This window comes from Chiloscyllium plagiosum, unplaced genomic scaffold, assembly GCF_037043375.1.
Source record: "Chiloscyllium plagiosum isolate Xiang-an unplaced genomic scaffold, Cpla_swu_hap1 HiC_scaffold_1, whole genome shotgun sequence".
In the NCBI taxonomy this organism is placed as follows: domain Eukaryota; kingdom Metazoa; phylum Chordata; class Chondrichthyes; order Orectolobiformes; family Hemiscylliidae; genus Chiloscyllium; species Chiloscyllium plagiosum.
Window position 1 is genome coordinate 100,887,720 of NW_028270139.1, and position 24,157 is coordinate 100,911,876.

The 24,157-nt window shown below is 44.1% G+C and overlaps 1 protein-coding gene across 1 annotated transcript in view; it reads left to right on the forward strand.

Annotated features, from left to right (window-relative positions):
- The first annotated feature begins 1,075 nt into the window (after positions 1-1,075).
- LOC122555464 (fibroblast growth factor 10) overlaps positions 1,076-24,157 on the forward strand; it is a 140,438-nt gene continuing 117,356 nt past the window's right edge. Inside the window, exons 1-2 of the mRNA XM_043701493.2 lie at positions 1,076-1,120; positions 13,868-15,048. Coding sequence (XP_043557428.1) covers positions 14,760-15,048 — 289 coding nt within the window. The 5' untranslated portion in view covers positions 1,076-1,120; positions 13,868-14,759. The remainder of the gene's footprint in view (positions 1,121-13,867; positions 15,049-24,157) is intronic.

The following is a 24,157-nucleotide window of genomic DNA, read 5'->3' on the forward strand; positions in this document are numbered from 1 at the left end:
GGGTTTCACAGGAAGTCACTTGGCAGGCCGCAGTCTGCATTTCATAATTCCCCATCTACAACCTTCAAACTGATAGAGAGAGGGGCATAGAATACATTCCAAGGCCATTCCTAATGATGCAATTTCATCAGGTTTTCATTGAAATTTAATGCAACGACAGCATAACTAAAATTTCTATTGGTGTTCATCTTGATTTAGATGAAGAAAACCTTGTCACTCTTGTGGTAATGACCATAATTTTTGCCTTGTATATTGTGTGTTTTACAATTCAGTTGTCGGCTTTACAGACTCTTCTGATCGGGAAGGTTGATTGTTACCTTAAAATGTTGTCGATCCTTTCTTGCATTACCCCTTCCTTCTCCCAACCTTTGCACTTTTAATAATTTGTTCATGTCATTCTCTTTACAGTAGGTACCTGTGAACAGACAGATTCAGTGACGACAAGACTTTTGCTAAGTTAGTTTTTGTATCTCATTTGGTCATCTGCAAAGTCAGCTGTTTTGATCACTGAAGCAGATGAAAGCACCTAGCTAGAATTTTTAAACCAAGAAGTGAGTCATTCTTCACAGGGTGAAATCCAAATCCAGGTTTATTATGTTGTCAATACACTGCAGAGATTCACTTCAGCTTGTTAACATGATAGCAGACAGATGAGGTGAAATATAAAGTACTGGTCTATGAAAGCCAAGTGAAGGGAAATTGAACAGAACTCTCAAGTTACTCTGGTGAGTCTCAAACCACAACCGGAGACTCAGCCAATGGCCAAAGTGATGCAAGTTCCATTTGGCTAAACTGAACACTTTGACATGGTATCCAACAGTCAGCACAAAAGAGTAGATTTGCTGTTTCTTTTGTGGATGCTCAGCACAATGAACAAAGACTTCTTAAAAAAAGAGAAAAAGGTGCACAATAGTAAAGAAAGAGAATGTGCAGTCAGTAAGAGTACAAAGCCTTTTGAAAGCATGAATCACAGGACACATCATGCATTATAGAGAGAGATTCCTTTGGTGAAATATTATAAAACAGACATTCTTAGACAGTCTCTGAGTTACTGAGACTGCAGCTATATCCTTTTCTTTACTCAAGAGTACTTGTGCCTTCAATTCAGCTCGTCAATTTGGTAAGTTCCCTGGGGAGGTGGGGTGCAGACCAAAGTTATAAGCTTCAGCAATGCATTAGGAAATTTGATTTGCTTGCATTACTTCTGAAAACTGCAATGATTTTCTTTCTCACAAAGCTACATGTCCAGTGTATGTTGTGTGTGGGTGAACCATTTAATTCGAGCTTTGTGAAGTGGTCAAAATAGCTATTTTGCAATTTCAAACAGTACTAATTCTGCATTAAAATCTAAATAAATAAAACTTTATTTGTTCATTTCAAGAACATGCTGAATTAAGAAATATTTTAGTGTTGTGCAGTTTGCTAATATTTCTTTATAATAATTCTCAGAAGTATGTTGCAGATTAATTTTGCTAAGGTTCAGTGAAACTGATACGTAGAAATAGTAAAAAGGTTCTCACAATTTAACGGCTCCAAAAACATTGTTGATATAATAGAAGGCTCAAAAATAGCCAGACAGCAAGATGCGTTAAGGGTGGTAATTGAAGATGATAACAAAGGAGTGAATTTGAGACTTTTGAATAAAGGAATAGAATTTCCAAGGGAAATGGGTTTAGAGTATTACAGAATGTAAGCATAAGAGAGCTAAAGGTTCTTAGGACAAAAGTGAAGGCCAGAGTTCAAAGAATAGACAAGTACATATTGCAACATAAGGATGAGGGGATTTGCAAAGGTGGGGGTGCAATCACACTGTGCAGGAACTTATAGACAAGAAATAGGATATTAATATGCTTGAGGGATAGGGAACCAACAATGGATTGGTAAGGACAATGATTCTAATGGAGTTACATTTAGGGTGGAATAAGATATGCCCAATGGAAGCAAGTTGACCACAGGAAGCTAACAGGAAAACCTTGTTTGAAGACAATGTTGGACTCTAACTCAATGCTTCAAGGCTCAATGATCTGAAATTGTCTAGTGTGCAAAAAAAACCTTAATATAACAGATACATTATATTGGAATAATATCATAAGCATTTTATTTATGATTTAAATATGAAAGAGTTTGCTTTAACAACAGAAGCCAGTTCAGATATTTCACTAAAATAACACATCTTAATAAATATTGTTTATGAAGAAATTACATCTGGTGTAAGCTAAATAAAAGGGAGCTGTGTGAGTGGTTTTTGAGAGACTGATACAACATTCAAGCCTCACCAACTTATTGTAGCTCCAAGTGAGAAAGAAGTAATGGAGCATTTTCTTCTCAATGTAAATTATAGAAAGTGGTTCCAGATTTCACTCGTCTTACTTCAGCATCTTATGTACAGCAGGAACTAAGGCCTGTCTGCCATAGAGCCCGCCCCATGGTATATGGATTGATTCTTAAATAATCAGGCCAGAAAGCCCACGCCTGAAAAAAGGTTTTAGGCCTGTTCTGCCAATGAAAGTAGAGCAGCACATATCTGCTCAGCTAGGCTTTTAAATGCCTGAAGAACAAACTAAGGTCATTCTACTAATGCTGCAAATGAAGCTAAAAAAAAGTCATTAAAATCCTCTGGTATTAATTATCTCTTCTCTGAACATTTTTGAGACTTTATGAGAACCTCAAAGAAACTCACACCAGCTCTCAGCTAACGAGACTTACGTTAGGGCTAATAAGTTTAGAATGGGCACAATTCCTGGGATAGTTGGATTTCACATTTGGTTCCATCCTGTATTCTAGCCTCCTCCTTCTCCCCACCTCCAATTACCATCGCCAGTGGCTAGTCTCCACTCTCCTTGGGAACAGGGAATCTAAGGTCCAAAATATTCTACTGTTGCTGTCATTGGTGTATGATTACAACCGAGTAAAATATTTTTTATTAACTTTATGCAGAGTGACTATTGACAGTATAGAACATGTCCCTATGCAGCACGTACACTTCCATAATTGCGCTTAAAGTATGACCAGGGTAAACATTCCTTTTAGACTTATGTTATTATTAATAAAACTCAAATATCCAGCAACAGAGACAACCATTCCTGTGGAGGTCCTCTTCTCACCATGCAGTGCTTCTCTGATGCTTATTTCCCATTTCCAGCAACTCCTACCTCAGCCAATAGAATTGGCAGCCATCCTGTTCTATGAGCCCAATCATTGGGCCTCACATTTCACAGTCCCTCTGCCTCATTTTTTTTATTCACACATTGGATGTGGGCATCGCTGACTGGGCCAGCATTTATTGACCATTCCCAATTAACTTTAGAAGGTGGTGGTGAGCTGCCTTCTTGAATCACTGCAGACCACATTCTCTAGGTAGATCTACAATGTCCTTAAGAGAGGGAATTTCAGGATTTTGACCCAGCCTCAGTGACATATTTCCAAGTCAGGATGGTCAGTGACTTGGAGGGGAACTTGAAGGTGATGGTGTTCCCATGTATGGAAGATGTTGCCTGAGAATTGTTGGTGAATCTCTGCAATGCATCTTGTAGATAGTACACAGGTACTGCTACTACTGAGGGTTGGTAGTGGAGGGAGTGGATATTTAGATTAGATTAGATTAGATTAGATGATTAGATTAGATTAGATTACTTACAGTGTGGAAACAGGCCCTTCGGCCCAACAAGTCCACACCGACCCGCCGAAGCATAACCCACCCATACCCCTACATTTACCCCTTTACCTAACACTACGGGCAATTTAGCATGGCCAATTCACCTGACTTGCAGATCTTTGGACTGTGGGAGGAAACCGGAGCTCCCGGAGGAAACCCACGCAGACACGGGGAGAACGTGCAAACTCCACACAGTCAGTCGCCTGAGTCGGGAAGTGAACCCGGGTCTCTGGCGCTGCGAGGCAGCAGTGCTAACCACTGTGCCACCGTGCCGCCCACAATTTGTAGATGTGGTGCCAATGAAGCAGGCTGTTTTGGCCTGAATGGTGTCAAGCTTCTTGAGTGTTGTTGGAACAGCGCTAATACAGACAAGTGGGGAGTATCACACTCCTGACTTGTGCCTTGTAGATGATGGACAGGGTTTGGGAAGTCAAGAGGGGAGTTTCTTGTTTCAGGATTCTGAGCCACTGACCTGCTATTGTAGACAATGTGTTTATATCGAAGTCCAGTTGAGTTTCTGGTCAGTGGTAGCCACAGTTATGTTGATAGTGATGGTAACACCATTTAATGCCAAGGATAGTGGTTAGATCATCTCTTATTGGAGATGGTCATTGCCTGGCATTTATTTGGCACAAATTTTAATTGTCAGCCCAAGCCTGGATATTGTCCAGATCTTAGTGCATTTGAATATGGACTGCATCAATGTCTGAGAAGTGGCAAATGGTGCTGAACATTGTGCAATCATCAAACATTCACACTTTTGACATTATAATGGAGATGAAGCAGCTGAAGATGGTTGGGCCTAAGACACTACCCTGATAAACGCCTGTGGAGATAGAGCTAGAGAGTAATAGAGTTGTACAGCAATGAAATAAACATTCGATCCACCTCATCTGCACTGACCAGATATCCTAAATTAACGGAGAAGTACTAAGTCAGCGGCCAAGGGAGGACAGTACGTGGTAATCAGCAGGAGATTTCCTTATCCATGCTTAACCTGATGTCATGAGACTACATGAGTCATGAACATGGCTACATGAAGTCTCCCAGGGCAACTCCCTCCTGACTGTGCTGTCACCTCCACTGGGTCTGTTCAGCTGGTGGGACATGACATATTCAAGGATGGTGATGGTGGTGTATTGGACATTGTCTGTCAGATATGATTCCATGAGTGTGACTATGTCACACTGTTGAACCTCCCAATTTGGTTTCATTTCTTAGTGACTTTGTAATGATAAATACAACTGTGTGGCTTGCTAGGCCATTACAGAGGGCTGGGGTCACATGTTGGCCAGCCCAGGACATTAGTTATCCAGGCACAAGAGGCTGAATTGTCTACTCCTGCTCCTAGTTCTTATGTAATCCAGCAGCCCTGGTTAAAGCTCCAGGAACATCAGTTTAAATCCCTCCACAGCAATTGGTGGAATACATAGTCAATTAAAAAAATTTGGGATATAAAGCTAGTCTCAATAATGGAACGATTAGTTGTTCTTAAAAAAAAATCTGGTTCACTCTTGTCCCCGAGGGCAAGAAATTTGACATCCTCCTCCTATCTTGACTACATGTGACTCCAGACTCGCAGCAAAATGACCGATATGCCCTGTGAAATGGCTTAGAAAGATTCTCAAATCAAGGGCAATTATGATAGGGCAGCAAATGTCGATCAGCCAACAACACCCATTTCCTATAAAAAAACTGAAGACTGCAATCAGACTATTACCCAAAACACCCCACTACCACCCCAAGATCTTCAACCCCCATCAGCCAGGTATGCTTGGTGCCTTAATTGCAAGAGATCCAGGCTGGGGTTTGGGAACAGAAACGTTGGATTTACAGAGTCCTCAAACCTGGATTTACCCTCCCTTATTTCAATGACCTTGAAAGGCATGCTGTGGGCTTCCATTTCCCAAGTCAACACATTAGAGCCATATACCCAGTGTGTCATGTTAGAATGAGATGCATTGCAGCCAAAAATATTTTCTTAAAACAGATGCCAACTGTCTTTTGAATTTGTTGCAAGTTCAGCTCCAGCTGTATCAATGTGGCCATTGTTAATATCCATGCAGCATTTAATGTTCATATTCCTGCCAGGAGATTTCCTGTCAGGGTTTATCATTGTCACCAGTTTTGCTCTATCCTCTGTAGCTTGTCTACGTTGGGTATCTGTCACTCAACTACACTTTTAAGTCAACCACACTGTCTACTTCCCTTCACATTATCCTCTGCAAGAGATCCTTTTAGCTTTTCAGCTCTGAACTAATGGTCAAAATACTAATTTATTTTCCTGGATTTTATGTTCTGTTATCACAATTTTAAGTACCTCTTCATTTTTCTACTGGCCTGTGATTGGAATTTTTTATACCTGTCTTTGCATCCACATTTCTTGGGTCTCCATTTGTTTCCATAAGTCAATACTTAGTGTCCAGGTCTGAGGTTACAGGGAAGACGATAGAATGTGAGCTTTTACCTCATCACAAACTTGAGTTTTCTTGTTGTTAACACTTCCATTATCTTCATCAAACTATCCTGGCTGACAATAATCCTTATTCTTCCTTCTGCAACAGCCACAGTATAGAAGCAGAACTAGTGCCCTTAAACTGAAGACAGCTGCTAAAAAATCCAACAAAATATTCAAGAGAAGTTTCCTTACTCAACTATTCACAAAACAAGAAGGAGTTGAGTCAATTAACACAAATCTATTTAAAGGAAAACTAGATAAACATGAGGGAGTATGGAAGAGAGGTTATGTTGACAGATTGAGATGATATATTGTGGGAGGATGCTTAAATGGAGCATAAATACTGCATTGGTATGGCCTGTTTCTGTGTTGTAGCCATTAATCAAGGTAATTTAAGACATCAGCAATCTCTTGACATTTATTATTCAATATGTACTGGAAAATGCCTCAAGAATAACTATTCCAATAGCTGCTGATATCTCTGACATTTTCAGCAATATATGTTTATGAAAGAAAAGTGAGTGAGAAGGTGAAAGCAGTTCTTTCAAAGAACTAAGTTGTCCAGATGTATGATGTCATGAGCCTCTGCCAAATTTAAAATTGAAAGAAATATTGAAAATTCAAAACACAATGACAAATTGCAAGTCAGACCTTTTGTGATTTTTATGTACTCTTTTGTAAGCGTGCTATGAATAACTTTACCTATGAACTGCAGACCTTAGGATAAATGTTTGATTATAAAAAGGGACATTTGTGTTTTTACTGTCTATGTGGTAATACAAATGGAATCTCTGTTTCATCAAAACTGAGCCTGAACATTTACCACAAAAAAGGTGTAAAATAATATTCAAGCAGATTTTCCTTTTTTTGGACATGAACATAAAATATCAGCTGTTTTGAGAGTCTGACAGGAAAATCCACTGAAACGGAATACAGAACTGTAATGCTGTCTACCCAAATTTCTAGTCTATTTTTCCTGGCCTCGCAAGAAAAGTTAAAAGAAAATTTAAAATCTTCCCCCCACCCACCCGTCAAAAGTATCATTGCAACTGACCTCTTTAATCATGTTTCAGTCACCTCCCCAAACCCTTCAACCAACCCCTGTTCAGCATCATTTTCCTTTGAGGTGTTTAGCAATGTTTAATTTTCTTAAAGCACCAATATAATTGCATGTTATTATACTCAGTCAGGCTGAACTCAGGTGAACACTCTCTGTGTCCTGTTCAATCCTAAACCTAGCTTTCGTTCCACATCTAGATAATTGCCAAGATCTTGTTCTTGCTCAAAAGGCTGCCTGACATAGAACATTGGCCGTCTAGTCCCCTGTCTCTCCTTCTCAACTGCTGAAACCCTCCTCAATGCCTTTAACACCTCAAGCCCACCCGTCCTAGCTCTATCCTATACCATCTCCATTCAACCCCCTTTGTGGGACCTATGTTCTGCCCAAGGTCACACACATTCGTGACCTCTTACTGTGTTCTATTGGTCCTTATTTGCATGTGTGTTGATTTGCAAATGCTCGTGTCAAATGTTTATGCCCTAATTTTGTAATATTTGTGCTTTCACCACCAGGCCATGTCCCATCTCTCATCCACTGCATATCCCTCACCCTCACTCACTGTTGCTGTCCAAACCTTCAGGGAATATGCTCTGTAATTCTGTCCCTTAATCTCGCTCTGCCTTCTTCTTAAAAAAACTGTCCTCAAAATGTGCCTCTTCTTACTTATCTCATTCTTAACCATTTATATTGTAAACTGATTTGCTAGTTAAAAGGGAGCAGTTGTCATTCACAGGCTTAGATTGCATCCAAAGTGTTGTACAATTTAGCTACAGCAAGTGGAAAGGGGTACCTGACAAGTAACAGTTAACTACTGTTGTCCTTTCCAAATGTATTTTCTTCTGTTGTATCTATCACCCACTCTACTTCAAATATATTGTGAAACACGACAATGAATTTAACAAGTGACATTATGATACCAACTCTTTATGTAGGAAGCTGTTCAAACTGTTGGCAATTTGAAAACATTCTGATCCTTCTCCATCTAGAAAAGCATTTTACATTTCCTCACATCCACTGCAGCAGTCTAACATCAGATCCACAAGTCATGAAATGGAGGCTTAATATGATTAGGAAATGTTAGAGAATGATTTTAAGGGACTTCATAAGATAAATGTGAAGACGTTATTCCCCCCGCTGGGAGAGTTTGTGACCAGATAGCCATTGAACTGAATCAGGTTTAGTGTCACATGTGCTCACGTTTACAGGTCCCCACTTACGGCACCATCTTAGGTACAAAGGTACCCAGGTACAGAATCTTAGGTACAAAGCAGAAAAATGAGGAAAACAAAGTTAAAAAGTTAAACGTTTCAGTCCTTTTTAGTAAAAACTGGAAAAACAAAGGAAAACAGTTAACAATCCAACACCACAGTCCAGAAGCACATGGCCATGCTGGGTCCACTCTCTTCACAAGAACTCGACCTCCCCTGCTCCGGGGTCAACCTCATCCCCCACCTCTTGTCTACTCTTGTCACCTTGCAGCTTGGTCTTTCTCCTGCTCCCATCACTGATCACTCCACGCTGCCTGCTCCCTCCCTCTCTGTCTCCGCCAGCACCCCAAGATTCCTGCTCCTTCTCTATCTCCACCAGCACCACCCCCCCAACACTGCCTGCTCCCTCTCTCACCACCGGTTCCCCCCAACACTGTCTCCCCCTCACTCCACCAGCTCTCTCCCCCCCCCCCCCCCAGTGCTGCCTGCTCCTCTCTCTCAACCAGCAACCCCATGGTGCCTGCTCTCTCCCTCTCTCTCTCTCTCTCTCAGCAAGCCTCCCCCCCCCACCACCACCACCGGCACTGCTGCCTGCTCCCGTCCTCCTGCTCTGGTATGGCTCAGGGCCCCCTGCCACTTCCAGGCTCTGGATCTGGACAAATCTGAGATGTCACCAACCTCCAGAGTTCTGCCCAGGGACACCAGCCACCTTGTGGCTGACCCCAAAGCCTCCAGCTGCTGCCATCACTGCCACTGCCTCCAGAAGGCAAGGAGAGAAAAGAAAAACAAAAAAACTATTTAAAAAAGTAAAGTAAAAAGCAAGAAAAGAAGAAAGAAAAGCAGCCAGAGCAAAGGAGCTCTAGTTCAGGAGCCCTCCTCTGTCACCATTTTGATTTCATTATGCCAGAATAAAGGGGTTGCACATTTAAGACAGGAATGAGGAGGAATTTCTTCTCTCAGAGATTTGTCAATCTACAGAATTCCTTACCACAGAGAGCTGTTGAGACTCAGTCCTTCAGTATATTCAAGGCTGAGACAGTGAGATTTCTAATCAGTCAGTGAATCAAGGGTTATGGGGACAGTTCAGCAAAGTTGAGGATTGTTAGATCAGCCATAATCTCATTGAATGTTGGTGCAGGGCAATGGGCTGAATGGTCTACTTCTGCTCCTCTGTCTTATAGTCTTAGTGATCCCCAGTCTATTAGACTTGGCAGAAGTTGTATTTTCATTGTGAGGAGAGTTTGTGACCAAAGAAGAGAGCAAAAATGGGACAAGAGAGAGTAAAGAATTTTCCTCTACAGTTATTCTTCTACTCAAAGTACTTCTACTTACTAAAAAATAACCTAAGTGGATTAACTTTGAAGGATAAGGCATTATAAAGCATAAAGCATTACATCCATAATTATAACATATACATTTACGTGCACAGAAACTGAGCACCGCATCTCAATGAGTTTATTTAGCACAGCTGTCAACAAGTCTTGACAAATCACAATTCCATTTAAACATTTGGAGTTGTCTGAACTTATAAGGGAGGGACATGCAAAAATAGGTTTAAATATGTGTTTTTAAATTGTTCCTCAGGGAAAGGAGGCAAAGTCTGTGATTGGAATGGTGCAGTCAATTACTGGAAACACTCGTTGAATAGTGGCAACAGGCTCTTCCTTCTCTAACTTGAGGCATGGGGTGAAGCAAAAGAGATCAAAAGCAAGAAATAAAAATTAATTGAAATTATAGGGGAAGCTAAAGATTAAAAAAATATTTACCTACCTCTAGTAAATGTTTGGGCCACTGAATGTGACCTAAAGCCCATTTAATGCTGATATGGAGAATTTCAAATCAAACCCCTTCTTTCAAGGATGACCTTTAGCAACCGCATGCTGATTCCAAAAGACAACAATGTGGGGACTCTCCATTGTTTATTTAGAAATAGCTTTTATTTAGAAATGTCAAGATTTTACAGTAGAATTAGATTCTACTAAATTAATAAGTAATTTGTTGGGTTGCTGTCTAAGTGAAATGATTTGGAGTGGAATATTTAGATTCTATAGTTGGATCCATTTTGTTTGGATGAAGTATATGTTCCCCAATATGTGATATGTAAAGAAACAAAAAGTGATAATTGAAACATAAGTGTTTTCAATTGTTAACTTTAATTATTTGTATTGTATACTACTCAGAGCATCTGGACCTGATATGGATAGTACTTGCAAAACTTCAATCCAATGAATTAGCTTGATGCTTTGTACTCCATGGATTCATTATCAGTTTTATGAAAGTTTTATGGCTGAGCAAGTGCACAAAGATTTAATATTGGCATTTTGCTACATTTTGGAGTTAAAGAACAAACAATTTTCAGCTCTGTAGAAAATCCATTATTCACAATTTGTGGATTGGAAAATATTATTTTATGTTTGCCATCCAGTCGAGGGACAAGCAGATACCTTTCCCCACTATGTTTGAAAATATCTGGGTTTGAGTATGGCATCTATCCACCATCTTGTAATTTTAGGGGCGGAGGCTATATTTTGACAGTGACACCAGGTCTAAACTGCTAACAGCTTAGAACTGAAGTGAAACTTCAGTAACAAAAAGATAAATTGCTGGAAAAGCTCAACAGATCTGGCAGCATCTTTGGAGAGAAATCAGAGTTAATGTTTTGGGCTGAGTGACCTTTCCTCAGGACAGGTTTTTGATGTACAGCACCCACAGTTTTAAGAACCTTTAGCAAAGTGGCAACATTTCTGTCCTTGTTTCAGAAGGTGCAATGTTTGACCATTGCTGCTGACAAACCTGATGAGTGAACAGTGAAACTAGAGTGGACTCTGAATTCTGAATTAGCATCCAATGGGATACATCAACATTCCAGTGGATTATGGGTGCCTTCATCCATTCTCATGGCTGTAGAGAGCTCAGAAGTATAATAATTGAAGACGGGTAGTCAGCTTGTGAATCCTCGCACTACTGTATACTACCTTTCTTGTGAAGAGATGACAACAATAGCTTGGAAAAATAAAGACCATTTCCTTAACTCTAAAATACCAATATTTTCATCCAAACGCAGCTGCCATAAATGAATTCAATGATGTCTAAATTTATCCCACAAATAAGTTTTTGTTTGTAGCAGTGACTGGGGTAGAAGTTTTTACACCACCACCACTAACATAAAAGAGAGCCCGATACATTTCATTGCAGCTGGCGAAGTTAAAATAAAATTACATGTTCATACTCAGAAGGTAAATATTAAAGCATTTAAATTGCCAGCTTAGAAAAAGTATGTGCTATTTTCTAACTTCCAATCTAAAGTCATTAACCCCACTGTAAAGAATATTGTAGTTCTTGAGCTCACAAGCCATTGTTTCAGCATAAAATTGAAGATATCTATCTTACAAGTTCATTAAACTAAAAGCATTTGTCTTATAAGGAAGAATCAGAAAGGCTTTTTTAGGTTACTCGAGTACATTTCACAATCACTGAGCAACATTTTTATAACTTGCTGAGTTTTTCAAACAAGCTTCTGTAATGTCCTGTAATAGCATGTAGTGTTTAGTTTTTTGTAGTATGCATCCTATAAAGTGGAAATATTTACATTCAGGACATGCAAATCATACTATTACTTATAACCAGAGTAGCTGCCAATGTTGCTTCAGGTAAGTGTGACTGAAAAGCTTTGACAGTTACTATAATTATATTATTGTAGTACTGTACTTACAGCTGTGCAGGCATCAAGGTACCTGGAGATGTGATGAGGATCAAAACTTAAACTCTGTGGTATGACTAAGCTGAAAAAATATGCCACAGCAATAGCAGTGAATGTCCCATTGGAGTGGAACTCATGACCAGAAGGGAGAGTTGTTGCACCATTGTTGATGCAAAGAGTTCATACCACAAGTTGAATTCATTAAGCTGCACTGCAGAGCATTGCTCACAGTATAATTGGAGCTTTAGTGAATCCTACTTTTGTGAGGAATACATAGGATCAACAAGACATAAATTTGATGTAACTTAATCAGTCTTTAATGCCAATAAAGCAATTGCCTGATTTTCAGTGACATTGGAGTAACATAAAGAGACTTTTTTTAAAAATCACATCTATCGTTGGTTTGCTGTTTGCATTGCATCAGTTTGACTCTGATGGCAACTGAACTTAGTCAGGTCTGAACTATGCGACTTTGTCTAAGGCCATGGGGATCTTTGAAACGGCCACACTAGGAAATGATTCTTGATTACTCAATCACTTAGCCGTGGCTGACTGACCTTACTGAGTGTTCAAGGTGGAAAATGTTTGGAAGTTCACAGGGAGTTAATTTCAATCGGTGCGGTTTAGTGTTGTTGTCTCAGCTCTGATAGCAGAGTGACAGATTCAGAGGCCTCCCTGCTGGAGTTTTCAGTTCCCTCCTCTGTCACTTATGCCTGTCTTTCTCACCGGAGGGACTGTGGGCACCTCTGCCCTGAATTGAAACCACCTTTCCTATTCAATCTCAGCACAAAACAATCACAGATCTGAGTCTTACCAGATCATAGACAGCTATTTTGTTCATATTTCCAAACAAAATTGCAGAGGCTGAAGGATAGAATTATAACTGAATTTTTAAATATCAAATAAACTGAATGGTCATTATAATGGTTATCGAGAAATGCTCAAATATAAAGTTGTAGTCCTATTTTTAAAAATGATAAATTCAAACTTAACTTTTAATTTGAAACTTTGTATTAAGGACAATCCTTTTCTCAAATAGGACGAAGAAACAATTAATAATGGAGCCTATTAATGTCTGATTGTTGAAGCTAAGAGGGAGGTAGAATTTCAGTCCTTTGAAGTATGAATCAGGCCTCATTACAGAGATATAATCTACATTCATACATTTATGTTAGTGACTTGAATCTATTGGGAGAGATTGAATTCCGTTACATAGTGCATCCTTACTCTGCAACTTTTCTCAGGCTTTCTCAAGTTAATCCAGTAGGTGACCCAATAATACAATGCCGTAGGACAATGACAGACACTACCCTGCAATAGTGCTATACTGGCTGAGGTTGAAAGACAAAGGAGAAAAAAGTCTATCATTTTTAAATGAGTCATAAATTTGTCTGGTAACCTATTATACAGATAACATCACAAAGTGCCTTAGAATGTTTTTTCTACATGTTTTGCAAATTGGAAAAGAGATAATATTGTATTATGATAAAAAAAAATTGGAATGATATAAAATACATGAGCTTTGCGGAGAAATGTAACTCAGAGTGACTCAAGTTAGTAATTACAAACTGTTTATAGAGGCTTCTTTAATCCTGTGAGTATAAGAAGCTCTTAAATTGTCTGAAACCTCACATGGTTAAAAAAAATAAAATCTGTGACTAGAAGTGTGAACACTTTGTTTCTTCTACAGAAGCAAAGAGCAGATGATTCATTAAATTAGGACCTCCTTTAAGCTGGCATAGGTTAAAAAAGAAACTAATTGTGTCTTTCTGCTCTTCCTGACCAGTATATAATCTGGTTTGCAGGACTCTGCAGATTGGTCTCCTTCACATGTGCAGGATCAGTCAGAAAGCAGAAAGCTCCAGGTGGCTCTCAAGTACTTCGCTGCCAAAAAAGCCCACGCTGGAAAGCAAGTCCAAAGGGGCTCCCTAGAGGGAGTTGGGTTTAGCCCGGAAGAGAGTGAGATTAGTAAAGCATGACTATACAACCCATGCTGGTGGCCGGCTTTCAGAGGAAAGAGGAACAGTAACGGCAATTAGCAAGACTGAAAGCTCCAGAAGGCTTACAATCAGTGATCTGCATAGTTCCCTCAGAAGGAAATTTCTTCCAGGACATGGTTTCAGATGTCCACTGCTGCCTGATCCATAACAGGCTGTCCACAGCGGTAAGCACATCCCACCTCAGTGTGGTAATCACTGACATTTTTCACCAGGTTTTGACCTGTTTACTGCAAGCTGAATAACTTCTGTCTCTTCAAGCCACCAGCTTCTTTGAGCTGTCGGTTGTCTTCAACAGATTCAAACCCTTTGTGTGTCGGAGCCAAGAGAAAGTGGGATCACTGTAGTACATCGTACACCTTTGTGGAGTTATGTTATCAAATGGTTTTCGAAAAAGGACATTAACAAAAAAACTCTTTATGTGACCTAACAAAAAATATATACTGAAGAGATATTTGAAGAGCTCAGTAATTGTGCAAACGTGGAAGGTGGCAAAAGAGATCCTACACAGGAGATGATTCATCACCTGAGCTATGGATATTGATGAACTTCATTCAAAGGATAACAGAGGTCAGACAGAGAAGACCAGCCACACAGTCTCGACCTACCACATAAGTGTCCTTGGCATTCCAGTATGTTTCTTCTTATGAGATTATTTCTAGTGCCAAGAGCTTCAGTACAATGTGGAAATGGATACTGACAAAGGGTGCCTCAGCCTTTACATACCTGGCTTATGTCCTTCTCCTCTTCCTCATCTGTTCTTCGTCTGTTGCTTGCAATGACATCAGCAGAGATATGTTGTCTCCAAATATTACAAGGTCTTCATCCAGCCTGGGAAGGCATGTGCGCAGCTACAAATACCTGGAAGGAGACGTGCGGTGGAGGAAATTGTTCTCTTTCACCAAATACTTTCTCAAGATCGACAGGAATGGCAAGGTCGGTGGAACAAAGAAGGAAAACTGCCCTTTCAGTGAGTATGGAATCCTCGTTCAGTTTTCTCCAGATGTTAGGAAATAAAACATTTACTGTAGTTTTGTTTTAAAAATTAGAACAGCTGATTTTTTTTTCAGCAATAACACATTGTTTCATTAAGGCAGACCATTTGCATGCTTCGAGAGGGAGATTTAAAGCATGATAGGTTGCCTGCTGTTAGCATTCTCATATATTTGCTGGAATGATTTTCTTTGATAGCAGTTAATATTATCCAAGTAATCTCGAAATTGCTATCATAGCCTCCAACCAGTTACTGGATGTCAATGAAGCTGTGTTACATAAAGTTAAGAACACCGAGTCTTCTACAAGTTTGTAAGAAGTGTCTGGTTCTGTTTTTGATTTCTTTTCCCGCATGTTGCTTTAAGTGGTGGCAGTTTAAGAGGCAAAGTTAAGGCACCACCACAGCTATTTGTCTTCCCTGATGCCTTCTTTCTGGTAACTCAATACTATTCCATGTCTGTGTTGTCAGTAACATATATGGCACATTGTGGTTCTTTCTGATATTTTCTAAATTTATAAATTCTCGTCATATTCTTCTGGAATTTTAAGCTTCTACATACTTTGTTTAGCAAAACATATCCCAAAACAAATGCAGCACATTTGATTTTATTTGGAGAATAAATCGTTTCAAAATTGTCAAGCATTCTTTCTGCATGGCTTTATATTAAACAATGAAGATTTTGTTTACAGTCTCAAATGCCTTAAAAACATGAAGGAAAATGTTATTCAGTTAGTTAAATAGGACGTTTATTTTTATTTCAACATTACATCTGACATTATCAGTGTCAATGCTTTGGCAACTTGCCGCTGCTTCGCAAGAGTGACATTTACCATAGATTAGATTAATTGTGGTCTCTTTGGCCCCATCTGCCCATATTTATTGTTTCATAGCATCCAAAATGCACGAGTCTTGTTTCTGTGTTCTGGAATCTCTAAGTACACAGTCATCATTGCATAATAGATAAAGGAGTAGAAAAAAATGTCCTATGACTTATTCATGAAACTGAATCTGCAAACTATTTTCAGTTCGTACAGAATATAGAAAACAAAATTCTGGAAAACAGTTAAAATTGAAATGGGATCTGAAAGGAATAGATCACTTTCACTGATAAATGAATTGGACCTTACCTTATCAGAAATAAATACAAAAAATAGATGACGTAATACTTATCTTTAAACTAGGAATCACTTCTAGGCAATAAACAGAGTTAATCTGATTTAAGCATCTTTCAAGGTTATTAAGTATCTTTTTCTGTCCCTGTTTTGCGAATAACAGGAATATATTAAGACTGGAATATGTGAGAAGGCCATCCAGCCCATTTCAGAGTTTGCCAAAATTCTGTGAATATGCCCTGATGGGCCATTTTATTTGTTTTTTGTACAGCGGTAAGTCTCCTTCCACTCCCTAATCAAAAACGTGTCTATTTCTTTTGTCAGTGATTCAGCAGACCCAACATTCGTCACACTGATGGCAATTTGCTCCATTAATTTATGACTCTTGAGTCTGAATAAGCTACCTCTTCAATCATATTTAGTTTGTGGTTTCCTAAGCTTGTAATCGTACACTTATAATCAGTGGCCCCTGGGGTATATAAAAGATAGCGGAATTAAAATTAATATCAGTTTTCAGTTGATGGGCATCTCTTTCATTGTAAATTAAACAAGAATGTTAGAATGGAAAATAGATGTATTTGTGATTAAAGTTGTTGAATTCAATTTGAATACGCTGTACTTCAAGGATTGTTCATTTTACAAGGGTGGAAGATTTTTTCTAAAGCTACAATGAGGTGTTTAGAAAATGTATCTTCTTTTAACTCATTGGCATTTGTGCATAGATGGCTGGGCCAGCAAATATTGCCCATCCATAGAAGGTAGCAGTGAGAAGATGAGGGTGAACTACTTTCTCAAACTGCTGCAGTCTATGAAGTGGAGGTACACTCAGGGAGGGAGTTTCAGGAGTTTGACCCACTGACACTAAAGGAACTGTGACAAATTTCCAAGTCAGAACCGTCGGTGGCTTGAAGGGGAACTTATAGGCAATGGTATTCCCATGTATCTGTTGCCCTTGTCTTTCGAGATGGAAGTGATTGTGGGTTTGGAAAGTTCTGTTGAAGGAGCCTTGTTGAATTTCTGCAGTGCATCTTGTCGTTGGTATAAATTGCTTCGACCAAGCCTCAATGATGAAGGCAGTCAATGTTGTGAGCCTATCAAGTGGATGGTGTCAAGCTTCTTGAGTGTTTTTGAAGCAGCACTCATCCAAACAAATGAGGAGTATTCCATCACACTCCTGACTTGTGCCTTATTGATGGTGGACAGGCTTTGGGGAGTCAGGAGGTGAGTTATTCATTGCAGATTGTCTAGCCTCTGACTTGCTCTTACAGCCATTGTATTTATATGCTAGCCCAGTTCAGTTTCTGGTTTGTGATAACCCACTCAGGATATTGCTCGTGGAGATTCTGTGATAGTAACGCCATTGAATGTCAAGGGATGATTGTTAGATCATCTCTTTTTATAGATGGTCATCGTCAGGCAGTTGTGTGTTGCTAATGTTACTTGCTATTTGTCAACCAAACTTGTTTGCCCAGAAGTTGTCCAGATCTTGCTGCATTTGGACATGTACTGCTTCAGTATCTGAGGAGTCAAGAATGGTACTGAGTATCACATAATGAGCAAACATGCCCATTTCTGGGCTTATGATAGAGGGGAGGTTATTGATGAAGCAGAAGAAGATTAGATCATGGACAATATTGGATCCAACTCCTATGCAGATGCCCGAGAACAAGTTCTGAAGAAAGGTCAATGGACCAAAAAGGTTGACTCTGCTTTGTCTCCACAGATGCTGTCAGACTTGCTGAGCTTCTCCAGCAATTTCTGTTTTTGTTTCAGATTTCCAGCATCTGCGATTCATTGCTGATGTCCTGGGAAACTTTAGACATGAGTTTAGAATATTGATTGAATTGTATTTCAATTGGTAGGCCATAATGAGCACGAAACTGACTTAACTTTTCTGCTTCCACCCTAATTGTGATTGTCTTTAAAGAAACAGCTTCTGGAACTCAGGATTCCACATCCATAATTGTGAAGATATATTATGTCCCTGCTTTCATTTTTGTTAATGGTCCAACACATTCTACTAACACGTGATGATTGTTTTTTTTTCAAAAACTGGCATGTGTATCAAAAATGCTGGTTTAACACATTTAACACATATGCATTGTGTTCTTATGAAGTCTTAGCCATGTAAAATACCTGGTTATTGAATCAGCATTGGTTAGAAATATAGGAACAGGAGTATGCCATTTAGCCCCTTCAAGCACTTCCTTTATTTTATAGGATCATCGCTAGTTGAACACTTTAATGCCTTTTACCATAAGTGTCTCTGTAACTCTTTACATCATTTATAATCAAACATTTATTGAAATCTCCTTTAATATTTTTAAACTATGCCCCTCTGGTTCCAGACTCCCCAACCAGGGGAAATACCTTATCTGCATCGACTTTGTCTATCCCTTGAAGACAATTACAATGTGATCACCTCTCATTCTTCAAAACTCTAGAGAATATAGACCTTGTTTGCCCATTCGTTCTTCATAGGACCATTCCACCATACTGGGAACAAGTCTGGTGAAGTTTTAATTCTACTCTTACGGCAATCTATCCTAAGATAAGAGAGATCAAAACTGAACATACTACTTCAGGTGTGGTGTAACCAAACCTGCATACAATTGAAGCAACACTTCTCAAATCCTCTTGCAACAAAGGTTAGCATTCCGAATAGCTTCAAGATTAGAGTGTGCTGGAAAAGCACAGCAGGGCAGGCAGCATCCAAAGAGCAGGAAAATCAACATTTCAGGCAGGAGCCCTTCTTCAGGAATGAGGCTGGAAGCCTCAAGGGGTGAAGGAATAAATGGGAGGGGGTGGGGCTGGAGAGAAGGTAGCCGGGGTTGCAATAGGTGGATGGAGGAAGGGGTAAAGGTGATAGGTCAGAGAGGAGGGTGAAGCAGTTAGGTGGGAAGGAAGATTGACAGGTGGGACAGGTCATGAGGATGGTGCTAAGCTGGAAGTTTGGAACTGGGGTAAGGTGGAGGGAGGGGAAATTAGGAAACTGGTGTAGTCCACATTGAAGCCCTGGGGTTGAAGGGAACTCCCCCTCCCACTTAGCCGAGGACATGCAGGTCCTGGGCCTCCTCCACCGCCACTCCCTCACCACCCGACACCTGGAGGAAGAACACCTCATTTTTCGCCTCGGAACCCTTCAACCCTAGGGCATCAATGTGGACTTCACCAGTTTCCATCCCTTCTCCAGTACAAAGTCTGAGCAGCACCTAAATCCCTCAATTTAGTTTGTAGTTTTGGCTGCAGCATTTGAAGAAGAAAGAGTTATCATCCCTTTAGACAAAAACCATTTATATATTTATCCTATCTGCTTCTCCTGAACTCAGAACAGTGTTTATTTCTGATCTCTTGCTGCAGTTTCAACTGCAATTTGATCTGTGGCATTTCCCTTTTGAGCTCCCTATATGGACTCCATTCACATGAATACCAAGAAGTGCCATACAGAACTTCACTCAGAACTTTCAGCATTCTGAATGAATGAGTCTCACTTTGTTACAATGAAAATACTTTAGTCTTAGATTTTCACCTCCACCCTCAATACCTTCCTTTCTGATTGACTGAGGAAATTTTGAGGCATTCTCAGCTATCTCCCCTCTTAAGAAGTCGTATTCAACAACCTCATGGGCTAAAGGAAGACAAGATAGTGAATGCATTGATTGTAATTTTTTCAAAAAGTACTGATTCTGGAGAAGTTATCGAAGGATTGGAAAACTGTACATGTGGCATCCCTAATTCAAAAAGGGAGGAAGGCAATAAGTGGGAAACTACAGGCCAGTTTGCAAAACATCTATTGTTAGAAAAGTATTGGTATCAATTATCAAAGAAGTAATGGCAGAACATTTGGAAAATCATAATCTAATCAAGCAGAACCAATATGGCTTTGTGAAAGGAAAAGCATGTCTGACTAATTTATTAGATTTTTTCAAGGAAGTCTCAACCAGAGTGGATGGAGGGGAGCCAGTAGATGTGTTGTATTTGGACTTCCAGAAGGCGTTCGACAAGATACCTCACAAAAACATATTCCACAAAATAACAACCAATGCTATGGGAGACATGGATAAAGAATTGGCTAATGGGCAGGAGACAGCAAGTGGGGATAAGGGATTCTTTTTCAAGTTGGTGACCTGTATAACCATTGGGATTCCACAAGGATTTGTGTTGGGATCACAATTATTTACAATATATAGGGGAACCTCGATTATCCGAACGTGATGGGCGGGCAATATTTCGTTCAGATAATCGACCATTCGGTTAATCAATTAAATGCATTTCGACAGGGGCTCCGAAATTTTAAAGTCTGCTCCTCGTTCATGAGACGAGGCAACACCATACCGCCCGTGCCCTGCCCCCCAAACCCCTGCCCCCGATGTCATCAGATACCTACCCCCACCCCCAACAACGGCCCCCCAACAGGAACTTCGTGCAACATCTCCCCCGCCCCAGCCCCGTGCAACACCTCCCCCCGCCCCAGCCCCGTGCAACACCTCCCCCACCCCAGCCCCGTACAACACCTCCCCCACCCCAGCCCCGTACAACACCTCCCCCCACCCCAGCCCCGTAAAACACCTCCCCCCACCCCAGCCCCGTACAACACCTCCCCCACCCCAGCCCCGTACAACACCTCCCCCCACCCCAGCCCCGTAAAACACCTCCCCCCACCCCAGCCCCGTACAACACCTCCCCCCGCCCCAGCCCCGTACAACACCTCCCCCCACCCCAGCCCCGTACAACATCTCCCCCGCCCCAGCCCCGCGCAACACCTCCCCCGCCCCAGCCCCGTGCAACACCTCCCCCGCCCCAGCCCCATGCAACACCTCCCCCGCCCCAGCCCCGTGCAACACCTCCCCCCACCCCAGCCCCGTACAACACCTCCCCCGCCCCAGCCCCGTGCAACACCTCCCCCCGCCCCAGCCCCGTGCAACACCTCCCCCGCCCCAGCCCCGTGCAACACCTCCCCCCGCCCCAGCCCCGTGCAACACCTCCCCCCACCCCAGCCCCGTGCAACACCTCCCCCCACCCCAGCCCCGTGCAACACCTCCCCCGCCCCAGCCCCGTGCAACACCTCCCCCCACGCCAGCCCCGTGCAACACCTCCCCCCACCCCAGCCCCGTGCAACACCTCCCCCACCCCAGCCCCATGCAACACCTCCCCCCACCCCAGCCCCATGCATCACCTCCCCCCACCACCAGCCCCGTGCAACACCTCCCCCACCCCAGCACCATGCAACACCTCCCCCCACCCCAGCCCCATGCATCACCTCCCCCCACCACCAGCCCCGTGTAACACCTCCCCCGCCCCAGCCCCATGCATCACCTCCCCCCACCACCAGCCCCGTACAACACCTCCCCCACCCCAGCCCCATGCAACACCTCCCCCCACCCCAGCCCCATGCATCACCTCCCCCCACCACCAGCCCCGTGTAACACCTCCCCCCGCCCCAGCCCCATGCATCACCTCCCCCCGCCCCAGCCCCGTGCAACACCTCCCCCGCCCCAGCCCCGTGCAACACCTCCCCCCACCACCAGCCCCGTGCAACACCTCCCCCCGCCCCAGCCCCGTACAACACCTCCCCCCACCCCAGCCCCGTGCAACACCTCCCCCCGCCCCAGCCCTGTACAACACCTCCCCCCGCCCCAGCCCCATGCATCACCTCCCCCCACCACCAGCCCCGTACAACACCTCCCCCCGCCCCAGCCCCATGCATCACCTCCCCCCGCCCCAGCCCCGTGCAACACCTCCCCCACCCCAGCTCCGTGCAACACCTCCCCCACCCCAGCCCCGTGCAACACCTCCCCCCACCCCAGCTCCGTGCAACACCTCCCCCCACCCCAGCTCCATGCAACACCTCCCCCCGCCCCAGCTCCGTGCAACACCTCCCCCCACCCCAGCCCCGTACAACACCTCCCCCCGCCCCAGCCCCGTACAACACCTCCCCCCACCCCAGCCCAATGCAACACCTCCCCCCGCCCCAGCTCCGTGCAACACCTCCCCCCACCCCAGCCCAATGCAACACCTCCCCCCACCCCAGCCCCGTGCAACACCTCCCCCCACCCCAGCCCCGTACAACACCTCCCCCCGCCCCAGCCCCGTACAACACCTCCCCCCGCCCCAGCCCCGTGTAACACCTCCCCCACCCCAGCCCCGTGCAACACCTCCCCCCACCCCAGCTCCGTGCAACACCTCCCCCACCCCAGCCCCGTGCAACACCTCCCCCCACCCCAGCCCAATGCAACACCTCCCCCCACCCCAGCCCCGTGCAACACCTCCCCCCACCCCAGCCCCGTACAACACCTCCCCCCGCCCCAGCCCCGTACAACACCTCCCCCCGCCCCAGCCCCGTGTAACACCTCCCCCACCCCAGCCCCGTGCAACACCTCCCCCCACCCCAGCTCCATGCAACACCTCCCCCACCCCAGCTCCGTGCAACACCTCCCCCCACCCCAGCCCCGTGCAACACCTCCCCCCGCCCCAGCCCCGTGTAACACCTCCCCCACCCCAGCCCCGTGCAACACCTCCCCCCACCCCAGCTCCGTGCAACACCTCCCCCCGCCCCAGCCCCGTACAACACCTCCCCCCGCCCCAGCCCCGTACAACACCTCCCCCCACCCCCAGCCCCGTACAACACCTCCCCCCACCCCCAGCCCCGTACAACACCTCCCCCCGCCCCAGCCCCGTGCAACACCTCCCCCCGCCCCAGCCCCGTACAACACCTCCCCCCACCCCCAGCCCCGTGCAACACCTCCCCCCGCCCCAGCCCCGTACAACACCTCCCCCCGCCCCAGCTCCGTGCAACACCTCCCCCCACCCCAGCTCCGTGCAACACCTCCCCCCGCCCCAGCTCCGTGCAACACCTCCCCCCACCCCAGCTCCGTGCAACACCTCCCCCCGCCCCAGCCCCGTACAACACCTCCCCCCGCCCCAGCCCCGTACAACACCTCCCCCCACCCCCAGCCCCGTACAACACCTCCCCCCACCCCCAGCCCCGTGCAACACCTCCCCCCGCCCCAGCCCCGTGCAACACCTCCCCCCGCCCCAGCCCCGTACAACACCTCCCCCCACCCCAGCTCCGTGCAACACCTCCCCCACCCCAACCCCGTGCAACACCTCCCCTGGCGCCAGCCCCATGCAACACCTCCCCTGCCCCAGCCCCGCCCCCAGCCCCGTGCAACACCTCCCCTGGCGCCAGCCCCACCCCCAGCCCTGTGCAACACCTCCCCCGCCCCAACCCAGCCCCGTGCAACACCTCCCCTGCCCCCAGCCCCATGCAACATCTCCCCCCCCACCCCCAGCCCCATGCAACACTTCCCCCAGCCCCAGCCCCGCCCCCAGCCCCATGCAACTCCTCTCCCTGGCCCCAGCCCCGTGCAACACTTCCCCCGCCCCAGCCCCGCCTCCAACTTCGTGCAACACCTCCTCCCCAGCAGTGTTAGCAAAAGCACCCCCAAGGATGTTGGTTCCCGTCCAGCGCAGGTGTAAACAGTCTAATTTGAAATAGTCCCACTGCTCCCAGAACCAGTCCCGATGTCCCAAACATCTGAACCCTCCTCCCCGCCCATCTCTTAAGCCACGCATTCATCCTGCCTATTCTTTTATTTTACTCTGACTAGTGCCTGGCACTGGTAGCTATCCTGAGATTACTACCTCTGAGGTCCTACTTTTCAATGTGGCTCCTAACTCCCCAAATTCTGCTTGCACGACCTCGTCCTGTTTTTTATCTATATCATTAGTACTGATATGCACCACGACAACTGACTGTTCGCCCTCACCCTTGAGAATGTTCTGCAGCTGAGCTGAGACATCCCTGACCCGTGCACCTGAGAAGTAACATACCATTTGGGAGTCTTGTTTTCAACCACAGAACCATCTATAATGTGGGAAAATGCAACATTGTTCATTTTGGAAAGGAGAACAAAAGAATAGAATATTATTTAAATGGAAAAAAACTGAGGAGAGCTGCAATACACTTGTGG